Source organism: Eulemur rufifrons, chromosome 11 (assembly GCF_041146395.1).
Source record: "Eulemur rufifrons isolate Redbay chromosome 11, OSU_ERuf_1, whole genome shotgun sequence".
Taxonomy (NCBI): domain Eukaryota; kingdom Metazoa; phylum Chordata; class Mammalia; order Primates; family Lemuridae; genus Eulemur; species Eulemur rufifrons.
In genome coordinates this window covers 12,782,749-12,809,682 of record NC_090993.1, presented here as the reverse complement: position 1 = coordinate 12,809,682, position 26,934 = coordinate 12,782,749, and the positions used below count along the sequence as shown (strand labels likewise).

The following is a 26,934-nucleotide window of genomic DNA, read 5'->3' as shown; positions in this document are numbered from 1 at the left end:
TCGGTCAACCCCGAGGGGAGCCGGCGCCCTGCCCGGGCAGGGCCAGCTGGGGTCTCCACGCTCCCTGGCCCTCACCGCCGTGCTGGAAACCTCTTTGCCTGCAGGTATCAGCTGCACTTGAGCAGTACGGAAAGAACCTGTACTTGCCAAGTGACAGTCGGTCTCTGCAGGAGGAGGGTGGGGCCGTATGGGGTTTAGGGACATAAAGCAATTAGCAAGAACCAAAGCAAAAGCTGGCTAAAGCCCAGTTTCCTAGGGGCGGGAAAAGATGCCATGTGCCTTAGTTTGGAGCCAGATAATATATTCTGAGAATCATTTCAGAAGTTCCTATGAAATAGGCGTTTCCTAAAAAGAAGACACTTTGGTACTGAAACCAAGCGCTCACCGCAGGGGCCACGGGGATTAAGGCTTCAGGTGAGGTGCGGTGACGGCCGTGCGGTGACGGAGCCTTCCCAGGCGAGGTGGGCCGCCCTGTTCCTCCAGGCCACTCGGGTCGCGCCAGCTCTGAGACGCGGTTGCTGTGACACCACGAAGGTCTCCAGGGGGCACCGCTGGGGCGATCAGAGACACCGCCCTTCCACCTCCGGTGGTGTCAGGACGGGGGAAGGTCCGTCACGGCGCAGCCCGACCCGTCCTTGGGAGGAAGAACGTCCACTGCCCCACCAGTCTCACGCCGGAAGGCTCTAGCGACTTATCAGAGAGCCCCGTCCTCCAGCCACACAGGCCGTCTGCCCTGACGCCTGCAGGTGCCCAGGACACGGAACAACCGACAGGTCACAGAAGTCCCAAGAACTTCCAAAAGGAAACTGATACAAAACCAAGAAAAGTGGTAGCCCCACGGCTGCTAAATCTAAATACAAAATAATGAAAAGTTAATACAAAATATTTAAACATGCAACTCTTTTAGAACAACGATCAATACTTTGAATAAGTACCAGGGCAGCTAAAAGATGGCGAGTCTTGTCTGCCACGTGCCAGCAGTCTGCTCCCGGGACGCGACGCGAGGGTGAGGGCTGTGGCTTCAGCAGGGGAAGCCCTTGGGTGTCTGTGGGCACTGGGTGCGAACTTCACGGGGGGCTGAGCTTCCCGTGTGACGGCTGGTGCGCCAACGCCACGGCTGAGGACATCACCGCCAGTCGCCCGGCAGAGAGAACCCCCGACACTAAAAAGGGGTGTGTGGGGAGGAATGATGGAGGAACAACGCTTTAAAAATCCCAAATGCAAAACTTGTTATCAAATCATTGAAAATAGCATATATATCTGGCCTACCAAAAAAGGGGAAAATCTGGCAAAACTGACCAGTTTCCAAACGATTAAGAAAAGAGTATTAGAGAAACCGGGAAAATACACAGGAAAAGGTGGCCCTTTTGATCCTCCTCCAACATACCACTTTGGAAAACATTTTGGGGTTCTTGGTATTATTTTGCTGTCTAACGCATTTTACCAATTGTCCAGAAAATCAAATCCTGTCTTCAAGATGACATTACTCGAGCTGACCTGTAGGAGGCACAAAAACACGGAAGACATGAGCGTTTTAATCAGTTCTGCACAACCTAAAAACAGCATCGCATTTAAAGTGGCCCACATGGAGCAGCCTGCTTCCGGCCTGACCTCGATTTACCCCGGCGCCCGGAATCAGAACATTAAAGAAGATTCCAGGCAAGCTACGCTCTGCCGGCATCCAATACTCTTCCAGCCCGGGCATGCGTGTGAGCAGCTTGCAGAACAACACATCTCTATTTTTCTATAAATCTTCTGTTTCTGAATGCCAGCCATGTTTAAATTTATTCATCCCAAAGTAAAAGAACAAATTATAAAGATATTCTTTCTAACGTTAAAAAAAAAACATACGCAGACACAACAAAACAAAAAAGAATTTGCAAAGTTAAGAGAGTGAAAAAAATTGGGCAAAGCATGTACAGCTTATTGGTTTTAGATCCTGGGAACGGTTACGGAGAGATTCTCCCAAACCCAGAATATTCTTCATTTCCAGGGAAGGGGCCTGCCTGATGGTCCCCCTCCGTGAGCACGTGCTGTGTGACGGTCCCACAGCCGAGGGACTCGCCCTTGGAGCGCGTCTCCGGCCGGGTTTGCCGCACCCGAGGCTGACGCGGAATGAGCCAGAACACGAAAACAGGACGACTCAGGCAAGTCTTCCTTTTTCTGGTTTCCTTCCAGTTTCTCAAACCAGGTAGCATTTCCCTCCGGGCTTTCCTCTCAGAAATCTGTTCTTTCAAAGAATTTCTTGTGCTTTCCTGCTCTCCCTGCCCACACAGGTCTCACATATTTTATGTAAACAACTCCTTCAGAAAAAGCCCCAAGCGCAGAGGCCCAGAGAAAGAGCCCTGGTCAGGGACGGGGGGACTGGGCCCATCTGCAAGAGGAGCCAGGGGAGGACGGTGAGACGCGGGAACAGACAACTGCTGGGACCACCGGGCTCCCTCCCCTGGGAGGACAACACAAGCAGCTGTCTGCTGAGCGAGGCACAGAAGCACCCGGAACCCCCTCCAGGACATGCTGGGTCATTAGAGATGGTCACAACTCAACATCAAAATACCGAACAGCCCAATTAAAAAATGGGCAAGGGCACGGAACGGGCATTTCTGCACAGAAGACGCACAGCTGGAAAGATGCTCAAGGTCCCTCCCGACGGGCAAGGCAGGTGCAAACCGCAGTGAAGAGCCGCCCAAGCCCGCTGCGAGGGACCAACGAAACAGGAGGCGACACGCGCCGGCGAGGAAGTGGAGGAACCGGGACTCGCGCGCGCCCCTGCGGGGATGGAAGATGGGGGAGGGAGGAACGGGGAGGGACGGAAAGGTACAGCGCGACAGGACTGAATTCCAGCCTTCTCCACCACTGCAGGTGGCACCGAGACGGACCTGCAGACCCCGCTCACCGCGTGTGTGGGTGGCAGGGCTGCTGACCACCTGGCTCCCGGGCTCCAGAAGTCCACCCAGGAAGGGGCGGGGGACACGGGAAGGGGGGTGGAGGGGAAGAGGACAGCACAGGCGCCTGTGGCCGTCCGGCCCAGGGCTCCCCCCTCCATGGGCCCTGGAAGAAGGGGCCCCCCGGTCCGAGGCAGGGTCGGCGCGGCCCACCCACCTGTGAGAGCTGCGGTTCCAAGAACAGGGAGTCCTCCCCATCGTCCTGCCCGGCGTCAGGAGATGGCAGCTTCCTCTCGGGTTCGGAGGGAGCGGCCTCCTGGAACATGCTGGTGACAGCCAGAGCGGGCTGGGGTCTCTCGGGCTCCGCACTCGCGCTGGGAAGGGGACGCTGCTCCTGGCGGAGGGGGCCGGGCCTTTCCACCTTGGCCTCCCTGTCCTTCGGGGCGGGCTCCTGCCGGTAGCAGGCAGGCAAGACCTTCTCCCCTTTCTCCATGGACTTGATCTGGCTGGGGGTCAGCGACTGGAACTCCGCCTCGGGCCCTTCCCGGGAGCGCTCGGCATTGATCTTCCAGAAGGACGCTTCCTCCTCCTTCCGGGCAGGACCCAGAGCGTCCAGGCTGGAGGACCTGCTGCCCTGGGAGGACTTGAGGGCCTGGGAGCCCTGGGGGGCCTTGGGCAGGGGCCTGGGCTCACTGGCCGCGGTGCTGTTGCTCGGCTCCTGGATGGACAAGGAGGAGACGCTGAACTCCATCTGACTCTATGGCGGGATGCGGGAAGGAGAGAAAAGAAAGCAGCCTTAGAGTGGGCGGTCACGGCTGTGCCAGCGCACGCGCCCCTGCTCGGCCCACGCATGTGTACCTGCAACACACGGGTAGCAGTCCATTTGCTGCAACTGTCTGTCTGTCCTGAGTTTTGGCTATTTTCAGGACCAATGTTGCACACCCAAGACGCACCAGAAGCTTTGACGCCACGGCCCCTTCGCTCACTGCGAATCTCACCAATGGCTGAGGGCTCTCTGCTTGGCAAGCAGAGCACCCACCTGTCTCCTCCTGTGTGGTTCTGGCACCTTCCTGAGAAGGAACTGCTGGCAGGTGACAGTTCTCACTAGGAGGGTGACGAGGAAGGGTGTGCAGTGCAAGAGAATTCAACTCTGTAGCTGGGGTCAGAACCCAGCCTCAGATGGTAAACACCCAGGGCCGGGCGGGGCAGGGCCCTTGCCCACATCTGAGCGCCTGGAAAATGCTTTCCCCCATCCGACGCCGCTAACCTGGGTGACCTCTAAAACCGATGATACTGCTGAGCTGTTCTGACCAACACAATCATTATCACATGGAAACCTAACCCTGCTCTGTGGAGTAGAACATCTTCTGAGCTCTGGAGAACAAGCAATTTGCGATTTCAGTCATTTCTAAAATCAATCCTGAAAATTCCTCTCTTCCTCACCACTTCTACTCCTTCATACCCCCCCAACTTCTTTTAAAAATACATGAATTAATAAGTAATAAAACCATATTACATTATATGCATCTAATTTCTGGAAAAACAACAAAAAAACTCCATTACAGAAAGTTTGGAAAATGGAAAAAAGCAAGCAATCAGTCATAAACCACCCCTCTTCCCATAATTGCTACTGTTAATACTTTTTGTATTTCTGCGTAATCCGTTCCACGTATATATTTTACGAAGCTGTGATCCTGCCAGGTGTAAACCTCGGGGTATTTCTTCCTCGCGTCATCACAAGCATCACCCAGGTGGTCGCGTGGTCTTCGCAGCTGCCCCACCCCCTCCTCAACCATTTTCTTATCACACAATCTGCTGCCTCTAATCCTCATGGCTATGATCAAGGCCGCCACGAACATCTTCACGCATATAATCTCTCCCCCACTGGGAGTTCATTTCTTCAGATTTCTAGAAGTGAAATATCAAAATACCAAAGGTTTAAACCTTTTCTTTTTTATGGTTTTAGACATATACTATCTATTTCCTTTCTAGGGGCTGCCCCAATTCCTAATGCCACCAGCCACACGTTAGAGTAGCAGTTTTAGTCAGAGTATAATAATATAAAACTGTCTGTACTGAATTAATATGTAACACACAGTTCTTCATTAGTTTCAGGCATATTCCTTCACTTGATCAACGGTCCGCTTCAGTACTTTGCGTTTTTACAAACAGCAGCGCTCTCCCAGGACGTCACCGAGGGGCAGGCCGTGTCTGTCAGGGCGAGGACGGAAACATGGCTTTTCCCGCGTGCACTGTGGGCCCTGAACACAGACGGCCGCACACTGCTCTGAGTCTGGGACCCCTCCTAAAAGCCCAGCTCCTGACTGCCAGAGGTCTTCCCTCCAGGCTCAGAAGGTGAGATGATGAGGCCGTGAAGAACTCAAGTTCAAGTTCAAAGTCGCAAGCCCAGGCTGCCCTGAAGCTCAACGTAATAGGAAATAAAACCCAAGAGACAGACATTAAAGCTCTGGCTCTGCTAGGAGCCCTGTTAAGAACACATGTAGATAGCTGGGTCTGAAGCATCAAGGCACGTGGTTTTTTAAATTATTATTTCATTCTACAAATGAGAAAATGGAGATTGGAGTGATGAAGTACACTGTCCTAGGTCACCAGTCCATCAGGAGATCGTGCAGCTGGGATTTCAAGATGGATCGAGTGACTCCAAGGCCTGAAGCCTGGGCACCCTGCATGTACAAACAGCCAGCGGCTACAAGGTCCACGGAAACCACAGAGAGCCTCAGACGCAGTGGGCTTCTACGGCTGTGTGCATGATCTAATCTGATTGTGAAAGGACTGTTTCTAAGTGAAGCATTCTGAATCGTCTGCCTATTTCCAAATTCCACAATGGAATGCAGGGACACTGTGGGCATGGAGATGATGGCTTCTTTAAATAAGCACCTCGCTAAAAATGGCCTGGAAGCGGGCTCAAGCCTCCGAGGGCAGAGCTGACTTTGATCTGGAAATTGCAGTGTAAGGAAGGCACTTAAAACCGAGCACTGTGTCAAACCCCAGGCTGTTTTGGGATCGCCAATTTCTCCAGCGGGGATCTCTGCTTTGATGTCTCTGCGAGGCGAGGCTGAGCACCTGCCTACGTGGAGGGAGGGACGGCCCCGCCGGGGAGCAGGGGAGAAGCTCCCAGGCGGCTCCAGGGCCACCGCTGGGAGGGAACCGGCAGCACGTGGCTGGGCATGACCTCCTCAGACAGAGGGGTTGCCGCTGTCACTTCCTGGATAACTGGAGACCTGGGAACAACTCAGAGGAGGGTGTCATTTGGTCAGGGGAGAGGGCTCTGCTGGGAGAAGCAGCTACCTGGTTTGGGGGGCTTTGGAGGTAAATAGAGGGCAAACAGAAACTTAAACAAGGAAAAATTTCTATGAATTTGCTTCTAAGTCTTTTTCCCTGCGTATGTATATGTTATTCTTAATTTTGCAAATAAAGTATGACCATAATCTCCTTTTAAAAAACAGCTGTAAGATCTCACGGCGGTGGAGAGCAGGATGATAGATGGCAGGGGCCGGGAAGGACGTGTGGGTGGGGGAGGGACAGAGAGGTTGGTTTACAGGCACAGACAGCTGGATGGAAGGAAAGTTCTAGGCCCACGGCAGAGCAGCGTGACTGGTTAGCAGCAGTGCACTGTGCATTTGAAACAGCTGGAAGCGAGGATTCGAAACGTTCCCTGCACAAAGAAATGATGAACACTGGGGGTGAGGGACACCCCAAATCCCCTGACTCCATCATTACACAGTCTACGTACATAACAAAATATCACATATGTAGCCCATGAGTATATAAACAGCTTATGAATCAAAAAATATAACCCGGCCCTCCTCGACCACCATGCTGGAGGCAGGGGCTCCTCCCCTCTCCCCCCCCAGGACAGGATTTGTTACCTAGAATTTCTGAACACAAACCAGTTGGTATCGGGGGGAGGGGAAGGGAAGGAAAGGATCCTTTTTGCTGTTTAGATCTAACTCTGCTCAGCTCTGAGAACTCCAGGAACTATAACAAATGGGCTTTCGCGGGGCCAGGTGGGTCTGGGGAGAACGAGGAAACCCCTCCGGGACTACAGTACGCCCCCCCCCAGGGACCTCATTCCACCCGGGGTGTCTGCAGTGGGGCCTGGGCAGCAGCACCAGGACAGGGCAGTGGGGGACAGCCCCACGCTCAGTGTCAAAGGTGTGCGATCACACCGGTCATTTGGAGGCAGCGCCTTCCACGTCTGCCCCCTCTTGCCATCTCAAAGTGAGTTTTATGCTTTGTGCTGCTGTGACTCCACACTGTCGGCCACGCCCCTCTGCCCAGCCCAGGGCTCAGGCCGGCTGCTCCCTGCGCTTCCTCCCTGGGAGCCGAGCCGTCCAACACCACCACCACCATGGCAGCCACCTGCAGGCCACCGAGCTCCGCCCTGGGCCCCAGCCAAGACGCTCACAGGTGCCGCACGCTTGCCAGGCAAGACCAAAGCCGCCCTCTTCCCCTCCAACCTGTTCCTCCTCAGGAAACCCCCAGCCCGCAGCTGCGTGTCATCCTTGATGCTTCCTCCCCGCCCCGTGAGTCACCAAGCCCTGGCCATTGTCCCTCGCGAGCGTGTTCTGTTGGACCCACCTGCCCTCATTTCCACCCTGCTACGCTGGACCCACCTGCCCCTGCAGCTGCCTTGCTCCCGCTCTCTCCAGACCCACGAGCACATGCGCATCTGCTCGGACAGACCCCCGGGGGATGGCTGCCGCACCCCTGCCACCCCGAGGTGGGCCTGTCGCCCCTCCCCTTGATCCGGTGGCCTCGTGACATCCCTTGACCAATAGATGAGGTCAAAGGGGAGCACCGCCCATCCCTGCCCCAGGCCTGGCCTTGAAGACACCTGGCAGCTTCGTTTCCTGCGGGGAGGCCGGCTAGGGCGGGCAGCAGCCCCTCCACCTGGAGCGCTGGGCCCGGTGCACCTGTCCCTGGTGAGTACAGGGCTGGTCGGCCCCAGCCAGCCCCCCACCCCATGAGCACCACTGCCTTGGGGCCGCCACAGCGCTCATCACAGGGGTCCCCAAGTGTCCCCTGCTAGACGGTGAAGACTGTGAGTTCCACGAGGCAGGACGGCCGGGGACCGAGATGCTCAGGGGCTTCCTTGCACCTGTCTCCCAGAACCTTCCAGGGCACCGTAGGAGACCAGGAGGGCAGAGTCCTGAGCAGGCGCAGAAGCAGCAGGGTCTGCGAGCGTCCACCGCGCGGGGCAGCGACTCCACCACCAAGCCTGTGGCCCCCATCTCGCCGTGGCCCTGACACCGGGTGCCAGGAGGGGGTCTCCAGGACAGTGTTCACGCCAGCTCTGCCATTCCGGCACAGACACCGCCTGTGGGTCCCAGCCAGGGGCAGCAGGCACCACGCCCCACACCCCAGGGACCGGAGGATGGCGTGAGGGGCCAGAGCCCAGTGTGGAACCACCAGGAATACGGCAGACGCCCCAGAACTGACGGAGGTGGAAGTCAGCTGACCTCAGACCACGCACGACTCGGGGAGAAGAGCGAAGAAGCTCCAGTGTGTGGGCACAGCCCCGGTGCCAGGCGCCGTGCCGACACCTTAGACACACTCACTCACCTCATCGTCCCAACAGTCCAACGAGGTACGGAGGATTATTAGTCCCTTTTTATTTAAAAAGGAAAAGGCCTGGAATTGCAGCCCAGCCCACACTTGTCCCGGAGGACGCATTGTACCCCTGCTACATGGGGCTGCACACAGGAGCAAGGCGGCGGGGCGGGGGGGGGAGGGGTGGACAGTGCAGAGACAGGACAGTTCCAATGCAGTCCTCGTATTTCTAGAAAAAAGCCCCTTTCTTTTCAGGTGTGGAGAAGAGCTGGGCTGTTGGGAAAGGAGGTGAGGTCAGCCCTGTCCCAGCACCCTGTGCAGCAGGGCCGGGCCTGGCAGGGGGACGCTGTGTCTGAAGGGAAGGAACCCATGGCCAAGGGACACCAACTCGGCGCTGGCTACAGGCAGAAGTCGGCGTTAGTGGTCTCACTCGGAGGGCGACGGGGGAGATGGGGGAGATGGGGGGTCCATACGGAAGCCCCCCTCTTTGCAGCCATGCTGACGGCCCCACCCTCAGTGTCCCAAGAGGCCAGGGAGCATCTGCGGGGAGGGCTTCATCCAGCCTGCGTGGGGAGCCGGGTCTCAGCTGGCCACGTCCATTCTAAAAACAGAAAGACCACAACTGAGCCCAGGCGCTATTTCTGCGTCCCACTCACTGCAGAGGAATGCGTAACATCTCAGTAAAGGGGGAGCGCATGCCGCCAACACTAACTGTTTGGCTTGGCAGCCTCCGACAGATCCAAATTGTTGAGACAAAGGCTACAGAAACATTGTCAGAAAATGTCATAGTTTACTGGAGCAAATCCTAATAAATCCACCGACGATTTAGTATCTATTCTCTCCTCCTCCCCTCTGAAGAAGGAAGAGGAGGAAGAACAGAGGGAAATACTAAAAACTTCTAGAATCACAAAATTAGTACCAGTGGCACCCTGATGGGACGAGACGGCAAGATTCGGGGGCTGGAGACAAGCGGGGGCGCGGCAGTGCCTGGCGGCCACCCTGGCTGTAACCAGGGCTGAAGACGAACAACAGCCCTGCGTGCTCACAGGGCCGGGACACGGCTGTGGAACGGCCACGCACACCCCACCTGCCAGGCTCCAGGGATCCCAGCTGGCACCCAGGGGACGGGGAGGAGGGGTGCCAGCCCCCGGTCATCAAGGTTAAGGGACAGATAACAGTCCCTTCCCTCTGGGGGCTTGCCGTGTCACAGGGACACAGACACACCAATACAGAATTCATAAACACTACTCATTTCACCTGCCGCAGGACTGCGCAATGGTAACGCGGACGGGGGACGATCCTGGAAGCTGGGGCAGGGGTCGGAAGCACGGCCTGGACTCAGGACTGCCTGGTTCACACCCGCCACTGCGTGACGCCTGCTGTCCTCATCTAGGACGTGGGCGGCTGCGAGGACTAAGCAAGGCGCACGGCAAAGGTGCTCGGCACAGAGCCGGGCATGCGGTCTGGAGGGCGGGGCCTTCACAGATGGCTGGGGGCTGGGCAAAGACAGCGGGTGCCACGTGTGGGTGCCACATGGGCCCTGAGGCGGGAGAGAACAGAGCCGATGGGGCGGCGTGCAGGGCTGAGCGGGTGGCAGTCACCCCAGCACGGGGAGCCGGGAAGGTCTCGAGGGAGGCGCAGCGCAGACCTGGGTCTCAGGGAGTCAGCGAGAACTTGGGGTGAGGGCGAGAGGGAGGGAGGGAGGGAGGGAGAAAGCGGGGAGACTGCTAGGCAGGGATGGGGGGCTAGGACTGGAGGACCCCGGACCCAAGCAGCACAGGGGCCGTGCTGTGGGGGTGGGGGCAGCAGTGAGAAGAGGCGGCCAAGCAAAGCCGTGACTCAGAGCCAAGCAAGTCCTCTACGTAGGGGACGCCCCAGGGAACAGTCCTTCCGCACCCGCAGGGGCAGGAGACGCCCACCAGCCACAGACGGGCCCGGCTCCAACCTCTGTGCGTCCACTCAGCCTGTAGGTCTCTGACCCACGGCGGGAACCCCGCGGCCCAGGGGGGAAAGAATTCAAAGCGTGCGCACATCCTGTCACCGGGCACAGCGTGCAGGAGGTGCTTACGCTTATAACCGCTTATTTCTCTTCCTGAGGAGGGGGCTGGCAGGCGCCCCCACCCTGGGATTCATCTACAACAGCCCTTGGAGATCTTCCGATACCCCAGGAGTGGAGGAAGCGATCCCCTCCCTGGCCTCCTTCCTATCCTCAAATGGCATCAGAACATCAGTGAAGGAACGGGAGGAATGGGGGGGGCAGGCAGGAGCCAGACAGCTGGGGGAGGACGGCCGGGCCAGGGCGGGGGTGGGGGTCCCAAGGGCCCAGCTGGCCAGGGCCGAGGCTGACCTGCCTGAGGCCTGACCTTTTCCTCACGGTCTCCAGCCCAGACCGCGGGGAATGCAAAGAATCATTCCTCCACCCCCTGCCCCCCTCCGCCTGCAGCATCCTAAGTGCTGGGTTTTTCCTCTGGAACCATCAGCGGGAGAGAGGAATGCGACGCTGGTCCCCACAGGCACCCTGTCCCCAGCACGCCCGCCATGCTGACAGATGAGCGGAAAGATGACAGCCACGAGCCCCCACCCCCGACAGGCAGGCCTCCCATCCACGACGGAGGGGGTCGGAGGGGGTCGGAGGGGGTCGGAGCAGGTCGGAGCGACAGGCACCAGGGCCCGATCAGCCTCAGGAGAGGCACTGAGGCCGGGAGGGATGAGCGGGAAGACCAGCAGGACTCGAAGCAGCAGGGTGCACGGCCGCCACACTGAGACCACCCTGTCTGCCCGCCCCGTCGGGCTCTCCTGATCAAAGCCGCCTGGACTGGGGCAGCGACCACAGGTCTGAAGCACGGCATCGGCTCATTCTGTGTTGCCGGAATCATCTCGGGCTGGCCAAGAGCACAGTCCCCATACGGAGACAACTGGGTGAGAAACCAAAAACTGCTGGGATTCTTAACTCTGCCCCCGACAGCTGTGACCCCTGCCTCAGTGGATCTGTCAGGGGCTACACGGAGCTGGGCACTCTGTCGGCATTCACTAACTGTCCGCTGAACCGAACAGCTGGAGGAAAAGTATGAGATTAAATCTACCAATGTGTGTATGAATATGCGTTAAATAAATGGGGGAAAATGACTGAAGGAAAGATTCTGTGGCTACAGCTTTTGTCCTGAGGGAGATTTGCCACCAAACACAGCTGTCACCCACTGGGCTACTTCTTGATCACAGACAGAAACAGCATGTCTCTGGGTCGGCAGCACAACGTCAGATGACACAAAGTGGGTGCACAATAATGTTCCACTGAATAAAAACAAATCAATAGGTGATTTCAGAGACGTAGCCACGGGCTGGACAGGGGAATGGGGAGTTACTGTTTAATGGGAACAGAGTTTCAGTTTTGCAAGATGAAAAGAATTCTGGATATATGTCAATCGCTTGATTTAATCATCCCACAATGTATATCAGAATATCTCTTTGCACACCATAAATATATGCAATTTCTCATTTGTCAGTTAAAAAATAATAGTGAAAAAGAGTTCTAGAGATGGATGGTGGTGATGGTTGTGCAACAATGTGAATGTACTTAACGCCACCAAACTGTACACTTAAAAATGGTTAAGATGGGAAATTTAATGTTATGTGTATTTTATCACAATTAAAAATAAAACTTAAAAAAAAATCAATGAATAAAGAATTAAAAATGGAAAGAAATGACTTGGGGATTGAGGATGGAATGAAAAGACACAGGTGCCAGGGTAAAAATGGTTATAAATTCTCTGCAACTCCTCCATCGGGAGGTTCGATGTCTTTTCTCACGCTCTGAATCCCGCTGGCTTGTGCCTTGATTTGACCAGTAGAACCAAGCAGACGTGATTCTCTGCAATTTCCCAGCCTAAGATTTGTGATTCCCACTAGATTCACGTGTGTGAAGAGGTCCAGGCTGGCTCACTGGAGACTCGTGGCCCCGCTGACAGCCGACACCAACTGGACACGAGACAGGTTCTCCTGAAACACCGAGCTCCCACTGGGCTGTCAGAGGACGCGTGAGCCATCCCAGGCAAGGCCAACAGAAGAACAGCCCAGCTGAGCCCTGCTCACACTGCTGACCCACAGAATCATGAGCTGAAGCCATGAAGTTTTGGGGTCATTTGTTATGCAACAATAGATAACTGATAGAGTGAGGAAGGCACCAACTGAGGGAGAGCAAGAAACGGGGTCCAAGTCTCCAGTCCCATACGCGGAGATCCAGGGCCCTGCCCTCACTAAAGCCTCCTCCTGTTTGCGGCTCTTCAACAGGACTCTTACAAATCCTTAAGTCCTGGGAAGAGAGTGGCCGATCCCTAGCAGCAGGGAGGCTAAGGCTGAGGGCGAGTGGATGGCGGGGTTTTCTAAACCTCAGCACCAACTAGTGAAGGGAGAGGACGGCACAAGCTCCTTTGCTGTCTGGGATGCCCTCTATTTCTGGAAGGCTCTAACACTGAACTCTAATAAGTCTGACCTTTAGAGGTCAAACACGAAGGGGAAGACAAAGAGTGAACCCACCAGTCTGTGACATAAACTGGTGCTCTCATCTAACGGGAACATGCAACAGAGCTGAGAACCCTGAGCCACAGAGACTATGCTTTTTACTAAAAGAATGCACGTTCCAGGGCCGACACATACTGATTAGATTCTATCGAGCTCCCCAAGTCACGCTGGGTTCCGAGGGATCAGACGTGCTGGCATCGGGGACCATGAGCACGAGCACGGGTGTGGCCCTCGTGCATTTGCTTTCTGCCTCTGTCATCCGGACCCTTCCTGAGCACCTGTTCCCCACGCTGGCCCCAGCAGCTGTGCCTGTACCGGCGGCCGCTCCAGGAGCTGCGCCACCCTGTCCCACAATGTCATTTACGGCAAGTTAATAATAGAGAAATGTCCTGGGCCACAAATAGCTGACTCGGGAACATGTAACCAGGTAAATTCTTCAGAGAGCAGCTATTCTCGTGGGCACGGGATGAGATCAGGCCTTAAGACGTTTTAACTATTCTGACTTCCCTTTGCCTTCATCACTGCACTGTCACCAAACAGGGCCCAGGCCAGGGAAACCTGCGCTGCTTTCTGGGCCACCACACGCAAGGCCACTCACAGAGGGCCTGTGCGCCCGTCCCTGCTAGAGATGCCATCTGCAGGACGAGCACTTCTCACAACTGCCCATCTCGGGAGCCCAGAAAAGAAGAGTATTGAGGGCCCGGCTGGATGCCAATATAATGAGTCACTTTCTACCCACCTACGGCTTCCTCTGCGAAGCCAGCAGACAGGGCCCCCGTGTGAGATTCAGGGGCTGCTCTCGCTCCGGGCTGCACCTTGATTCCTGCGCTTCCCCCAACACAAGCTCGGTCATCCCTGCCCAGATCCCTGGGGAGACTGAATTAATGCCATGTATTCCCCAAACCGCCTCTTAATTCTGATGTAAGAATCACGTCAACTGTCACCGGCTCCCACGTCCCAAGGCCAGCTCGCTGCACTCGGGACAGTCGGCAACTGCTCACCGAACGCCGCCTGTGTACAAAGACAGTCCGCTGTCCTTCAACCCCTGAGCCCAGTGCAACATTTGATCTTAAGGCACAGGTCCCCATGTGAGGGCCCTTCAGGGTCCCTCGTGGACCACGCTGACCCCTCACAGCCCCCCTGGATGCCCACGTCTACGGGGGTGAGGGGCTCTGACCAGCAACCGTGCGGACAAGTGAAAACCAATAAACAAGCCCCTCCGAGTGTCAGCACTTGAAAACCCCGACCCCATGGCCGCCAGTCTAAGCCCTGTTCTAGGCACAAATTCAGAAAATCCAGGTCTTTTATATCTTTTCTTTGAGTCAGAGGCCCCTGCCTTTCCGTCATTTTGCAGCTTAGGAACAAACGCATTTCTGCTGGGGCAACTCGGGAGGTGGGAAATGAATTCCAATCAGTTAAGCTTGATGCTCTTAAGCAACTCTGGCAATGATGTTGATGATGATGATGACGATGATGACGACGATGACGATGATTATGAGTGACTGGGAGACCAGGCAGTGACCCAAGGTGGGCTGCATTAGCTGAATCCATGTCTCGCTGTATCAGCTGGGTCCACGCTGTGTCTCCCAGGGCGCTGCCCACCGAGGTGTGGCGTGCTGAGGGGCAGCGGTATGAGTGGAGAAAGGGCCCCCGGCGTACCGACCCTCTTACCCAGGCTGGCCGGGAGCCCCAGTCGGTGGACACCACAGGGCGTCCTGGGGCCTGGTGACAGTGCTGACCACTGCTTTGAGTTTTGTCACCAACCCACTCACAACAGCTCCCTGACTCCCCACAGTGCTGCCCCACCCCCTCCTTGCCACCAACAACGGGCACGTCACCCACAGGCTGGCAGTGGGGGCCGCTGCCTTCCGAGTCCATCAAATGCTGAAAGAAAAATACATAACAATTCGATTCTTTTTAAAAGGACAAATAAATCTAAATTTAATCCAACTTACCCTTGTTTCCCAAGAGAAAGGGGCAGAGTGCTCATCTTGCCAAGTTATGTCCTGAAATAAAAATTCAAGAATAAATCTGAAATGCAAACCCAGACACACCCCATGCAAACACCCACCCAGGGCCACGGGGAGCCAACACTTAGGAACCAGCCCAGCTCCTGGCTCTAGACAAGCCCGAGGTTTTGCTGCTCTGCAGAGAATGTGCTGACTGTCTCCGCCGGATTTCTCCCTCATCTTCCAGGCTGAGGCCGCCAGGCGCTCCCGTCCCGGCCAAACAGACGCGGACTGAGCGCCAGCGAGGCCCCGGTGGACTCGGCCAGACAGGGAGCTGGGCGGAGAGGGCGCAAGGCTGACGGTCTCAGCAGAAACCGGTCGGTCTCAGCCCTTGCCAGTGATTAGCCGTGCGGCCCTGGGACGATGACTTAGCCTTTTTGAGCCTCAGTTTCCTCATCTGTAAAGGAGGACCGCACTCCCCCCTTGCAGGGCTGCTGTACGGACTAAACGAGGGAACCCAGGGAAAGAATGCCAGGCCACGAGCTGCCAGTCGGCGCCAACGTCTGAACCCCTCGCCGCCCCTGCAAGCTGGCCAGGGACCGGAAGGCGCTGATCAGCAGAATCGATGACGAAAACGCCAATTTAATGCAAGCAACGAGTTACCACGAGGACTCTGAAACCATTCCCCACCCTCACCAAACAGGACACGATAGAAAAAGCCCTTTAGAACAACCACTGCGAATTTGACCTTGGATCTAGTATGTTTTGTTCGCTGGCCTGAACAAAAGACCTGGGGACACCAACCACCTTTCCTTGCCTGCCCCTGCCCCTGCCCCTGCCCCTGCCCCAGCCCCTCCAGTTATCCCTGTGCTAGCAAATGTCTCATCTGTATCCAGCTTTTATTGGGCCATATTTTCTTTTCTTTTAGAGACAGGGTCTCACTATGTTGTCCAAACTCCTGGGCTCAAGTGATCCTCTTGCCTCGGCCTCCTGAGTAGCTGGGATCACAGGTGTGCACACCGACGCCCGGCTGCTTCTACGGGGGGATCATCTTTTTTAATAAAACATTGGGACACATTGGGCAATACAGACTACAATGGAATAGGATATTTTAAATTGAGACTGACATTAACTTGATCACATCCATATCCCTCCCAAATCCCAGGCAATTTACATCCTTCAATAAAGTACCCCAGGATAATGTCATCCTTTGCTCGGGTACTCCCTGCCCGCAGAGTCAGGGGCTCTGCCCGCCCCCCTCCACAGGGCAAAGCGGTTCTGCCCACGGACCCTCTTCTTTCGGCGTCTGGCAGACCCACTCCTCCCCAGCCCAGCCTGGGAGACCGGGGACAAACACCAGGGCCCGCAAGGCAGGGAGCGCCTCACAGACACCCCGAGTGTCCCCATTCAGCCTTCCGGGCCCCGGAGCCGCGTTCTCTGTGCACACCCCTCCTAGCGTGCACGGCCAGTGGAGGCCAGTCTTTGAGCCCCAGTAATGGAGGCGTCCCGGGGTCTGGGCAGCTGCAGGCCTGTTCCCGAGAAGGGGGTACAGGAAGGAACCGTGTGATGACTCCCCGGCACGCCCCAAGTGTGGCCGGCCTGGCCGGTACAGGCACCCGAGCGGAGCCTCGTTCGCTACCCCATCCTCAGAGCCCGAATGGCCAGGGCGGCACACTAACTCTCTGCAAAAAAATAACCTCTGCACAAGCCTGGATCCTTCCACACGGTGATTTTCCTCGCCAACCTCACCGCCCCCGGACCTCCCAACGTGGGGGCACAGAGCCCAGGCTCTTCACGGCCAGGGGCCCCGGGAAGGGGGCCTGGCCACCTATGGCGGAAGGACCTGGCTCTGAGTCCAGCCACGCTTGGGGACTGATGCTCGCGGCTGTGCTCAAACGCCCACATTCACCGTGGATAACGAGCAAGGGGGACCCGGACAGGGGGCTGTGGAGGCCAGAACTCAGGCCTTCACCTTCCCATGAACGTGCACAGAAGGACTAAGTATGTTCATATCAGGGAAAAAACACCACTAACAAAGGTACTAGTACATACTGACAACTACAAAAGCGGAGGAAAAGACCCGGCGACCGGGTTAGCTGCTCTGGAGTTCTGAGAACCACACAGTGAGCACAACTCACGGCCACCCCCAAAGGACTGCACTGACTCCCATGTCGCAATAACTGATCACGATCCGACTTCCGAACCGGTGCACAGCGTCTCCTATCACTTAGGGCTGTCACGCAAAACCTTTAAAAGTGACAGGGAACAGGCGTCACTGGCGTCCCATTGGGAATGTCAGTTACACCCACGTTACTTCCCAATGCACAAATTTGGTTCCTCCAAAAGTGGGAACAGCTGCCAGGAGGAGCACGAGCTGCGGAACCTTTGGGACTGGAGGTCCCTGGCCGAGGCTGAGGACCAGCCTCAGCTGTAGGGGACTCCTGGCCCACGTCTCTGTGCGCTCGCTGGGGGGAAGGGCAGTTGAACCAAACGACTCCGAAGTCCCTAAACTCCTGTGATCTCAGGACACTCTAAGTTCCTTTTAGAAGTAATAAAACAAGAAGGGCTTTGTTTTCAAGCCCTTCCTGGAAAAATAAAGGAGGCTGATGGAACGTAAATACCATTTATTCTAGATTTGGACCTGTAGGAAAAGGTAAACGGAAATAAACAGCAAAGGTGCTGGTTCCATCCAGAATCCAACAGCCCCGGGCTGCCCCAGGGGACAGAGGCAGTGTGGGGAGACCCTGGGGCAGGCCCGCTGGCCCGGGCAAGGGCACAAGGGAGCTGCACTCCCTGATCATGTGACATGATCTATCTTCTAAATATTAATTATGTAACTTGAGTCCTTTGAAATCTACAAAGATTAAAATAATAAGGCTGGCTTTGGAAGGTGACTTAGTACAAGACTCTGAGGAACCAAGATTTAGCCTGGAGCTTGGCAACAGCCAAGACTCCAGTGGTGGCAGCCGCATATTAGCTGAAATTCCAAGGGGGGTCACAGACAGAGAGAGGGTCACACTGTTATTTCTCCCCTACTTGGTGTCGAGTCAGTAGTCTTTTGCTCGCTCCAGTGAGAAACTAAGTCGAGGGGCAGATTCCTCGGATTTCTGCAATTCTGAGCTCATAAAAAAATAGTAAAGCGCTTAACAAAAGTAAACATGCCAAACAAAAATGTGACGGAAGCTCTGATGTCAGCCGCCCGCTGCACGCTCCAGCCACAAAGAGCGTTAGTGGCCAGACCCGGCTCCAGGCTGCTGATGCAAACGACATCAGAATTGCAAAGTGGCCGCGCCCACTCACACAGGTAGTGCTCTCCTGTCTTCTACGCCCACGACACCAGCAGGCAACCAAAATGTGGCCAGACGCATGCTTGTGGGCCAGTCACGTATGCTTTCTCCAGGGTTCCTTGGAAGGCTTCCCCACCTGCCTCCCCGGCACCCAGGATCTGAAATTGTCTAAGCAGCAAAACACGTGTTACTTAGACCGCACAACAACACAGAGTGGGCTCCGTGCTGGCTGAGAGTTATTCTCAGTCAAATTCCATCCACACCAAGGGCAACAGTGACGCTCTCTGCAAACAACTGCTTCTTTGGAGTACAGAAGATGTCTCAGTCACCAAACCCCAAAGGAGAAAGCCAAAAAGCAGAGAGAAAGCTACAGAAAACCACGGAAACAGAGCACTCAGTAATGCTCAGAGCCAGCGCTTATGTGAGAGGCCTTGCTCGTCTCCAGGGCAGCTCCGAGGACTCTGGGGTAGACACACAAAACTATCCTTTCTGGAACATCCCAGAGGGCTTGAACACTTGCTTTCATTTGGAAATGTTCATCCAATTCAGTGCGTGCCTCCTAAACGAAACAACATTTAAAAAAAAATAAGGACACACCTTCTCTGCCCATAGTACTGGCATACATATCTGCAAGACATCTCCAGCATTTGTTACTCTACTAGTTGGTAAAAAGTGGATGCCAAAGGGTTAAGAACTCTTGATCAGTCCTGGACATATTTATTAATACTTTTGGAGGCTGCAACCAGAGATGTGTTGGAGCAGGCTCGTACCAACTCAACAGAGGGGGCCTGAAATGTTTAGGAATTTCTTGAACCTGTTGTTAAACACAGCCATTATCAAAAAGTTAAATCATATAAACTTACAATTAGATACACTGGTTTAAAAACAAAGGTAGTATATCTCACACCCATAAAAATGGCTATCATCAAAAGACTGGAAACAACAAATGTTGGCGAGGATGTGGAGAAACGGGAGCCCTTAAGCACTGTTGGTGGGAATGTAAGATGCAGCCACTATGGAAAACAGTTTGGTGGTTCCTCCAAAAATTAAAGATATTTGGGTGTAGTGACTCACCCTTGTAATCCCAGCTACTCGGGAGGCTGAGGTGGGAGGACTGCTTGATCCTAGGAGTTTGAGACCAGCCTGGACCATACAGCAAGACCTCTTCTCAAAAAAAAAAAAAAAAAATTAAACATAGAATTACCATTTGATCCAGCAATTTCAATCCTTGGTATATACCCCAAAGAACTTTAAGCAGGAGATCAAAGGGATATTTATCTGCCAGTGTTCATAGTGGCATTATTCAAAATAGCCAAAAAGTAGAAGCAACCCAGGTGTCCGCTGACAGATGAACAGATAAACAGAATGTGGAGCATACACACAATACAGTATTATTCAGTCTTAAAAAGGAAGGGAATTCTGATAGATGCTACCACGCGGATGAATGGTGAGGCCATCATGCTTAGTGAAACGAGCTTGGTCCTGGGGCTCAGGGGTCCACATCTGTCTGCCCAACTCTACACGGGCCGCACCGTGTGCAAAGGGGCCCTCAGTGAATACTGCCGCGTGGCTCCCATCATCCCCAAAGACTCCTACTCCCCCAGCCCCGGGTCAGGCTGTTCTCACGAGGAGTCCAGGGTTTCCTAGGCCAGCTCTTCCCCATCCCAACTTGGACTCAGGTGACACGATGCTGTGCATCGGTTTAACCAACCAGAGCAAATTAAACCACCTCCTAACAGGCTGCAATTCTCCAACACACCGAGAATTCCACTGAAAGCTTTCTTTTGTTCTTCCTGGCATTCAGAGATTATATACAACACTACTGCAACTGCATTTTTAATTACAATGCTTTACAACTGCAACAACTGTTACTACAAACAGTAAACACTCTCATCTGGTAGAGTCAGAATATGGGCGTATGTTTTGTTAAATATCACCTAAATATCACCTCCTACCTGGAGTGCCGACTTTCTAAAAATGAGAATCCCAACCACTAGGACCCCCAGAAATAGGTTTAATTTTTCTTGGGTGATTCTGAAGCAATGTCAGGATCCTGGAACCCTGCGCCGTGACATGCACATCGGAACCATAAATTGTCACTGTCCTCCTGAAGTCCATAAATTAGGGGAGTTTATGTTAGACAGACGGTGGCATCTTGGCTTGAAGGTAAGAAATTTAAACTGAGAAACGCTATCAACTAGAGAAATAAGGCTCGGACAGCAGAGTGTGCTACAGGGGGACAGAAAGTCCTTTAGGTTGATGACGGTGTCATCCCTGCAGTGAAGCCAGGTAGCCTGGGCATCCTGGCACGCCCAAGGTGGGGCCCAGTGTTCCTGGCGAGCTGTTTAGTGTCAGTCTGTACCTCGCCCAGGGCCCCATGCACAGTTCAGCAATGCTTCTGCTGTATTTATTTCTCCATAAATAAATAATTACAGGAGGGAGGCAATCACACTCCTCGGTATTTACTCAGATGAACTGAAAAACGTAGGTCCACACAAAAAACTTGTATGCAACTGTTTATAGCAGCTTTACTCAAAATTGCTCAAACTTGGAAGCAACCGAGATGTCCTCCAGCAGGTGAATGGATAAACCGTGGTACGTCCAGACAATGGAATATTATTCAGCACTAAAAAGAAATGAACTATCAAGCCATGAAAAGACATGGAAGAACCTTAAATGCACATTACTAAGTGAAAGAAGCCAGTCTGAAAAAGCCACACGCTGTACGATTCCAACTGTACGACTTTCTGGAAAAGGCAAAACTGCGGAGACAGTAAACAGATCGGTGGGTGCCAAGAGTTGGGGGAGGGAGGCAGGAATAAATGGAACGTGGAGGATTTTCAGGGCAGTGAAGTGACTCTGTATGACACTATAATGGTGGACACATGTCATTACACATTCGTCAAGATCCACAGAATGTACAACACCAAGAGTGAACCCTACCGTAAACTATCGACTTCGGGTGATAATGAAGTGTCAATGCAGGTTCATCAGTCGTAACCAAGGGACCTCTCTGGCGTGGGTGCTCACGGCGGGGGAGGCCGTCCCTCTGTGGGGGAAGAGGGAAGGGAACTCTGTACTTTCGGCTCAATTTTATTGTGAACCTAAAACTGCTCTTAAAAAATTAAGCCAGTTTTTAAAAAGAGGGGAATAAGGAAGAATGATTAAAATATGTTCTTTCTTCATCAACTGCTTATTCTTAGGAACTATTGTTTATACATTTATGGAATCGATGCTTTTCCCTTTGACTTGTAATATTTTTAGCTCTGCTGAGATAAGGGGGTTTCCATAACTGGAAATACAAAACTGCAGTTCCAAAGATAGAAAAACAGTTATGACTTAACTACTGGGCACATTCCACCGTGAATACAAATTCAGAAACTCAGGCCTCCATAGATCACAGCGGAAACAAAACTCAGTGCCAGGCTGGTAAGGGGAACAGGATACAGAGTGGGTGGGGGAAGTTCTAAGCAAATGGGCAGAAAATGAGGAGGAGTCCAGACAGACAGGTCTGGCCTGCATTCGTTCACTCATTTAGGAGAAATGGGTATCTTTTCCAGTACTATGGGAATCTCTTGCTTCGAGTGCAAAAGTGACTCTTGCCAATTAAAAGATGCTTTTCTATTCTCCCTCCCTGCGTCACAGTGACCAAGTCATTTCATTTCTTTGCTAAACCTGTTCCCTGGCTGCCACTGGGCCAACATCCCACAGGAGCCAGCAGGCAGGGGTGCCTGGGGAGGAGAGGCCGGTGCTGCTGCCCTAGGTCCCAGGGCACCGGGCCAGGAGCTCAGGGCGGAGCGCCGCCAGTCTGAAAGGGGAAGCTCGCAGGACAGGCCCAGCAGCCTCCGGATCGCAGCCTGTGCAGCCAGGCCTGGAGAAGGGCCACTTCCCAGCTCCTGCCCGGCACCTCCGTGAAGAGACCCAGGTAGAGGGACGTGGAAAACCACCCAGTCATCTTTTCTAAATCATCCATGGATACGCCAGACAGAAGGTGGGAATCCTAATTCATATATTCTACCTTCCTTAAAATAAGTCCAAAATACTGAGAAAGCAACTCCCAAATTCCCACCCCTTTTTTTGGTTGGTTTGTTTGTTTTTACTGTATGCTGGAAGAAGAAAGGCCAAGCTGCCAACGTGGAAGGGGACAAGGAAACCTCACATGTCACAGGTCCTGCATCAAGAAGCCACACAGCTACCCAAACTCAATTCTAACAAAGGTTTAAGGCTTGGACAAAGTTCTGAAGTGATTCTACCAACCATTTTATAATGCTGCTTATGCATGGTTTGAAACTTTTAATGATGTACAGGCAAAACTTTTATAATAAATTAGGTTATTTTTAAAAACTAATATCTAGGTTGGCCAGCACCCAGGATGCCAGGCCAGCAAGAGCCCTGACCCCTAAGCAGGGCAGGCCCTTCAGAGAGCCCTGAAGGCACCGAGGGAGGATGAAGCTCAGCGAAGTTTGCCAAGCACAGGTGCTCCACTGCCAAACACAGGTGCTCCATTGCCGAGCACAGGTGCTCCACGCCTGCAGCACCCGGGAGGCCTTCAGCTCCGGGGAAGCCACCAGGCCCTAAGGGGCCTCAGGCAATGCAGCAGGCGCCTGGGAGTCAGGGAGGTCAAGACTCAGCCTCGAAAAAGGAGGTTAAGGCCGAGAGGAGTACGAGAGCATCCCTGTAGCAGGGGAGGGACCAGGCACCGGAGGGACACCTCTCCCAGCAGCTGGTCACACTAAGCTGCTGAGGAAGGGGCAGCGCTGTCTGACTCCAGGGTCTTAAAACTCCACGTTCTAAGCACGTAACCCAGGTCAGGGGCCCCAGGGCTGGCACAGGGAAACGCCACTCCTGCCCAGCGCCACCTACTTCATGGACAGGTAGGAGAGGCACGTGTCCGCAAGAACGAGAGCCAGCAGCTGCCCACGTGTCCCGGGGCATCTGGCCCACCTGGAGCCAAGAACGTGGAGCTCGAACTCTCCCCAGTGTACTCAGAGCCTGGTAGAGGAGATCGGGGCAGGGCCAGGAGCAACACGCTCCTAACAATTCAGGGTTGAGTTTCCCCCCCATCTGATAATAGGAAGCAGCAGAAGCAGACAGGGGGATCCCTAAACTCTTTTAAATCAAAACCTTTCACCTCCCCAAGTAAGCGGTTCCCGAAACGGCACTGAGGCAGCATAGGGTAGGTCGCACTGTGGACGGCATCCGTTCGCAAGCATGCCTTGATGTTCTACCGAAAAACCTGACCCAAAGGGCGTGCCCCCAGCACCAGTGCCTGCCCCAGGCAAGGCCAGCAAGCTTGAAAGAAAGCCTGTGAGCCACTGGTTCTGCCCCCGACTGCGCAGAGGGGCCAACTCCCCCTTAAGCGGGGCAGCGCTGTGCTGCTGGCACGGCCGGGGCCGGACAGGTCTGGGCCCCTGTGCTCCTCTGCGTTTGCTGACCGACAAGCTGCTCCTCCAGAAGTGGCTCCGGATTCTCCACAAGAGAGGATCGAGGCAAGACAATGGTGTGGCAGTGGGAAGGGGCTGGTGGCCGTGGCTGAAGCTACACTTCTGTACTTTTCCACTGAGATCGTATGTTTGAGCGGGGATGGTTAAAGGTGCTGGTAAGGACTACGGGAGGGCTAAGCACCCCAAGCTAGGATGTCTCTCGTGCCCAATATGATAGGCCTGGAGAAATGTTTGCTCAATGGATCCCCAAGGAAGTAAGAACTGAAAAACTGATGATGTCCCTTCACAGCCTCAATACTCCAAGGCAGCGACCTCCTGCTCTGCAAGGACCAGGCTGTTATCAAGGCAAAGCAGGGTGGGCTGGGCCCAGAGGGCGAGGATGACAACACACACACAGACGCCTGTCGCTGCACCTGTCCGGTGCACAGGCAGCTTTGCTGTGTGAGCTGAGCGCCTGCCACACTCAGAGCCACCAAGATCTGTGATCACCATCACATAATCAACTTTCTATTTGTCCCTGCAATTCATAAAAATGACGAGAAGATGGTCATCACATCTGGAGGCTATATTTGCATGCTCTGACTCAAAATGTTGCTATGTGGGATACAAAAGCGCTACTGGCAACGGGGGAGAGTGCAGTCAGTATTCAAAGAAATAGCGTCCTTCAGGGCAGCTGGAAGGCTGTGAGGCCCTTAGGACCACACTGGAGCACAGACCAAGTGGGGGAGGAGAGAAGGCCCTAATCATTCCAGTTTACAGCCCTTTAGGACAAACCTAGGGCCAGCTGTTGGGTGGGGAGGGGTCTGTTCAGCAGCCTACTTGGGGGTCATCCCCCACCCTGTCCTTATCCATCATCCCTTGTGCCTAGGAGTTGGCCTTCCTCCATGGCTCATTTCCTGGGGGCAACAATGAGACCACTGACTCCACTTTGTGCCAACCTCTCGCCCAGTCTGAGGGAATTTCAACTCTCGAGTGCTATTAACACACACAGTCACTGCAGGCAAAAATGCACCCTGGGCCACATTCCTACGCACCTCTCTTAAAACTCAGGGTCTCTGTCCCTCTGCCATCTATGCTGAGGCTGGTTAGAGGCAATCCGGGGCATGCTCTCGCCTACTTTGCAAAGTTGAGGTTCAATTCTGAAAAACAGGGCTAGTTTGCCCCTGGAAGGATGCGCAGGTACCACAGCACGGCACAGTTCCATTTGCTTTTAAATCACGTTGGATTTACAAATGCAGAAACTGCTCAGTCTGGCACCAGGTAAAGAATCAGAGTAAAAAATTAACTTGGCCACATCTTTCCTTGTCAGTGACACTCGGCTCTTATATGGCATGGGCCTTTGGATGATGAGCAGGTGTGTAGATATGCTTAGTGAGACACCACGCTAAGGAAAAACGACAGTCACTCTCCAACATTTGTACGTACTTACAGGTTTACTTTTTCTGGTATTTATTTATTCATGACTCTTATAAATGGGCAATGCCTGCTTTTTCATCACCCAAATCTGAGCACAAACACTACACACATATCTTTACAGAGATGCATATTTTCCGACTGAAACTGTTTCAGTTCTAGGAATACATTTTAAAACCTATATTTTCATCTCTGCGTTTACCACACCCTTGTTTTTCCTGGCAAAGCCCTCAAAGTGTAAAGTCCAATGGAGAATTTCCTTTTAATTCCATCAGATTAAACCAATGTCAGTCCTTTCACACTTTCCTCACATTAAAGTGGGTTTATGACCACAAACATTTTGTATTAATAAAGGTCTCAGCACACCCAAGCCTGAAAATCTGCTTTGCCCCTCCTTCTTTTAACTTGAATTCCTTCCATAGTCCACGACTTCCTCGGAAAAACTCTCCCCGCTGCTCCCCCCTCCAGTCTAACAAACAGCCCTCGCCGAGAGCCGGTTTCCTTTGTACACTTTTTGCTCCTTTTGACTTCGCCCGTCATGGCAAAAGTTGAGTTTGAAAGGCCAAACAGCCACAGTGCAAATTCTAATGGCATCAAACAGGTTTCAGTTAAACACATTTCCAAGAAAAAGAAAAGCAAGTTTCTGAGCATCACAGAACACTCAGGCCTTTGTGACTAAGTTCGGGGTCGTCCCCGAGCTTTTTCCTGGACAGCTGCACTGTTTCTTCCTTCACAAAGTCTGCCCCTGGAGAAGGCCAGGCACAGTCTCCAGATCTGAGACCTAGATATGCCCTTACACATAGCCAAGGCTTCCTGGAACTCGTTTAAACTTATCATCCCTTAGTTTTTTCGTAGAAAAACAGGGTCACTTATGCTCACCCCCAAAACATACACTGCACACAGTGCTCACTCGGGAAATGTCTTAAGGCGATGGATGGGTTTCGCCTCCTAATCTTGGAAGGCAGCCCTTCCTTCCTGTTATCCGGCTTGGCGAGTTTACTTTCCCCATTCGGCTCATCACAAATATTATTAATATGTATCGTATGCTGAGTGCCTTCATAGCAGGCATGGGGGGGTACGAGTACCCCCGTGTTACACCGCGGAAACTGAGGCTCTAAGAGGTTAATTCACCTACGGCAACACAGTGACCAGGTGGCAGAGCTGAACCAGAACTCGGCTGGTCTGGTTAGCATTTCTTGCTGTTTGCACTTTGGTCGGCCACGCTTGAAAGCAGCTGCAGTTACGCTGGGATGTCGCCGGGTGCCGGCGGGGCAGGTGTAAGCGGAGGGCATTTAAACACCTACCTCCTGGCGAAGCCTCAACGAGCTTCCCGGGAGAACCCCGGCCCGACCTTCGGCTCGGGGCGCCCCCGCCACTCCCATTCCTGCCTGTGCTTCCCAGCCCGGCGGGCGCGGCTGTGTTGGGGGGGACGTGTGGACGTGTGGACGTGTGGACCCGGCACCTGCCCAGGTGCCCCGGCCCGGGGGCATCTCCGGCGCGGGCCGGGCGGCCCCGGCTCGCGCGCACCTACCTCGTCCCCGAAGCGCACCACCTTCTGGCCGGTGGGCCCGCGCAGGCCGGGGAAGCGCGCCGGCTCCTCGGGGTCCCCCGGCGCGCTGGGCGCGGGGGCGCGCGGCCCCACCAGGCAGCGGTCGATGATCTCGTCCTGCTGAGCGGGCGGCAGCCGCGCCCACTCGGGCCCGTACTTCTCTCGGATCTTCTCCTTGTCCTGCATGATCTTCCTGGCCATGGGGCTCAGCGACGAGAAGTAGGTGAAGCGCTTCCGCTCCCGGTCGTCCAGAGGCCGGTTCCCGCTCATGACCGCCGAGCGCGAGGCCGCGATCGCCGCCGCCATGGACGCCAT

General features: G+C 54.2%; 1 protein-coding gene across 2 annotated transcripts; it reads right to left on the bottom strand.

Annotated features, from left to right (window-relative positions):
- Positions 1–440: 440 nt before the first annotated feature.
- Positions 441–26,934, bottom strand: C11H1orf198 (chromosome 11 C1orf198 homolog). 2 transcript variants are annotated; one of them, XM_069484739.1, is made up of 4 exons: positions 26,602–26,934; positions 14,933–14,983; positions 3,103–3,642; positions 441–1,497 (listed from the first exon to the last, which is right to left on the bottom strand). In XM_069484739.1, the coding sequence occupies exons 1-4, from the start codon at positions 26,932–26,934 to the stop codon at positions 1,441–1,443; spliced, it is 981 nt and encodes a 326-aa protein (XP_069340840.1). In that variant the 3' UTR covers positions 441–1,440. The 2 variants fall into 2 exon arrangements, with proteins under 2 accessions (XP_069340840.1, XP_069340841.1); XM_069484740.1 differs by having other exon boundaries at positions 3,103–3,603; positions 26,602–26,879.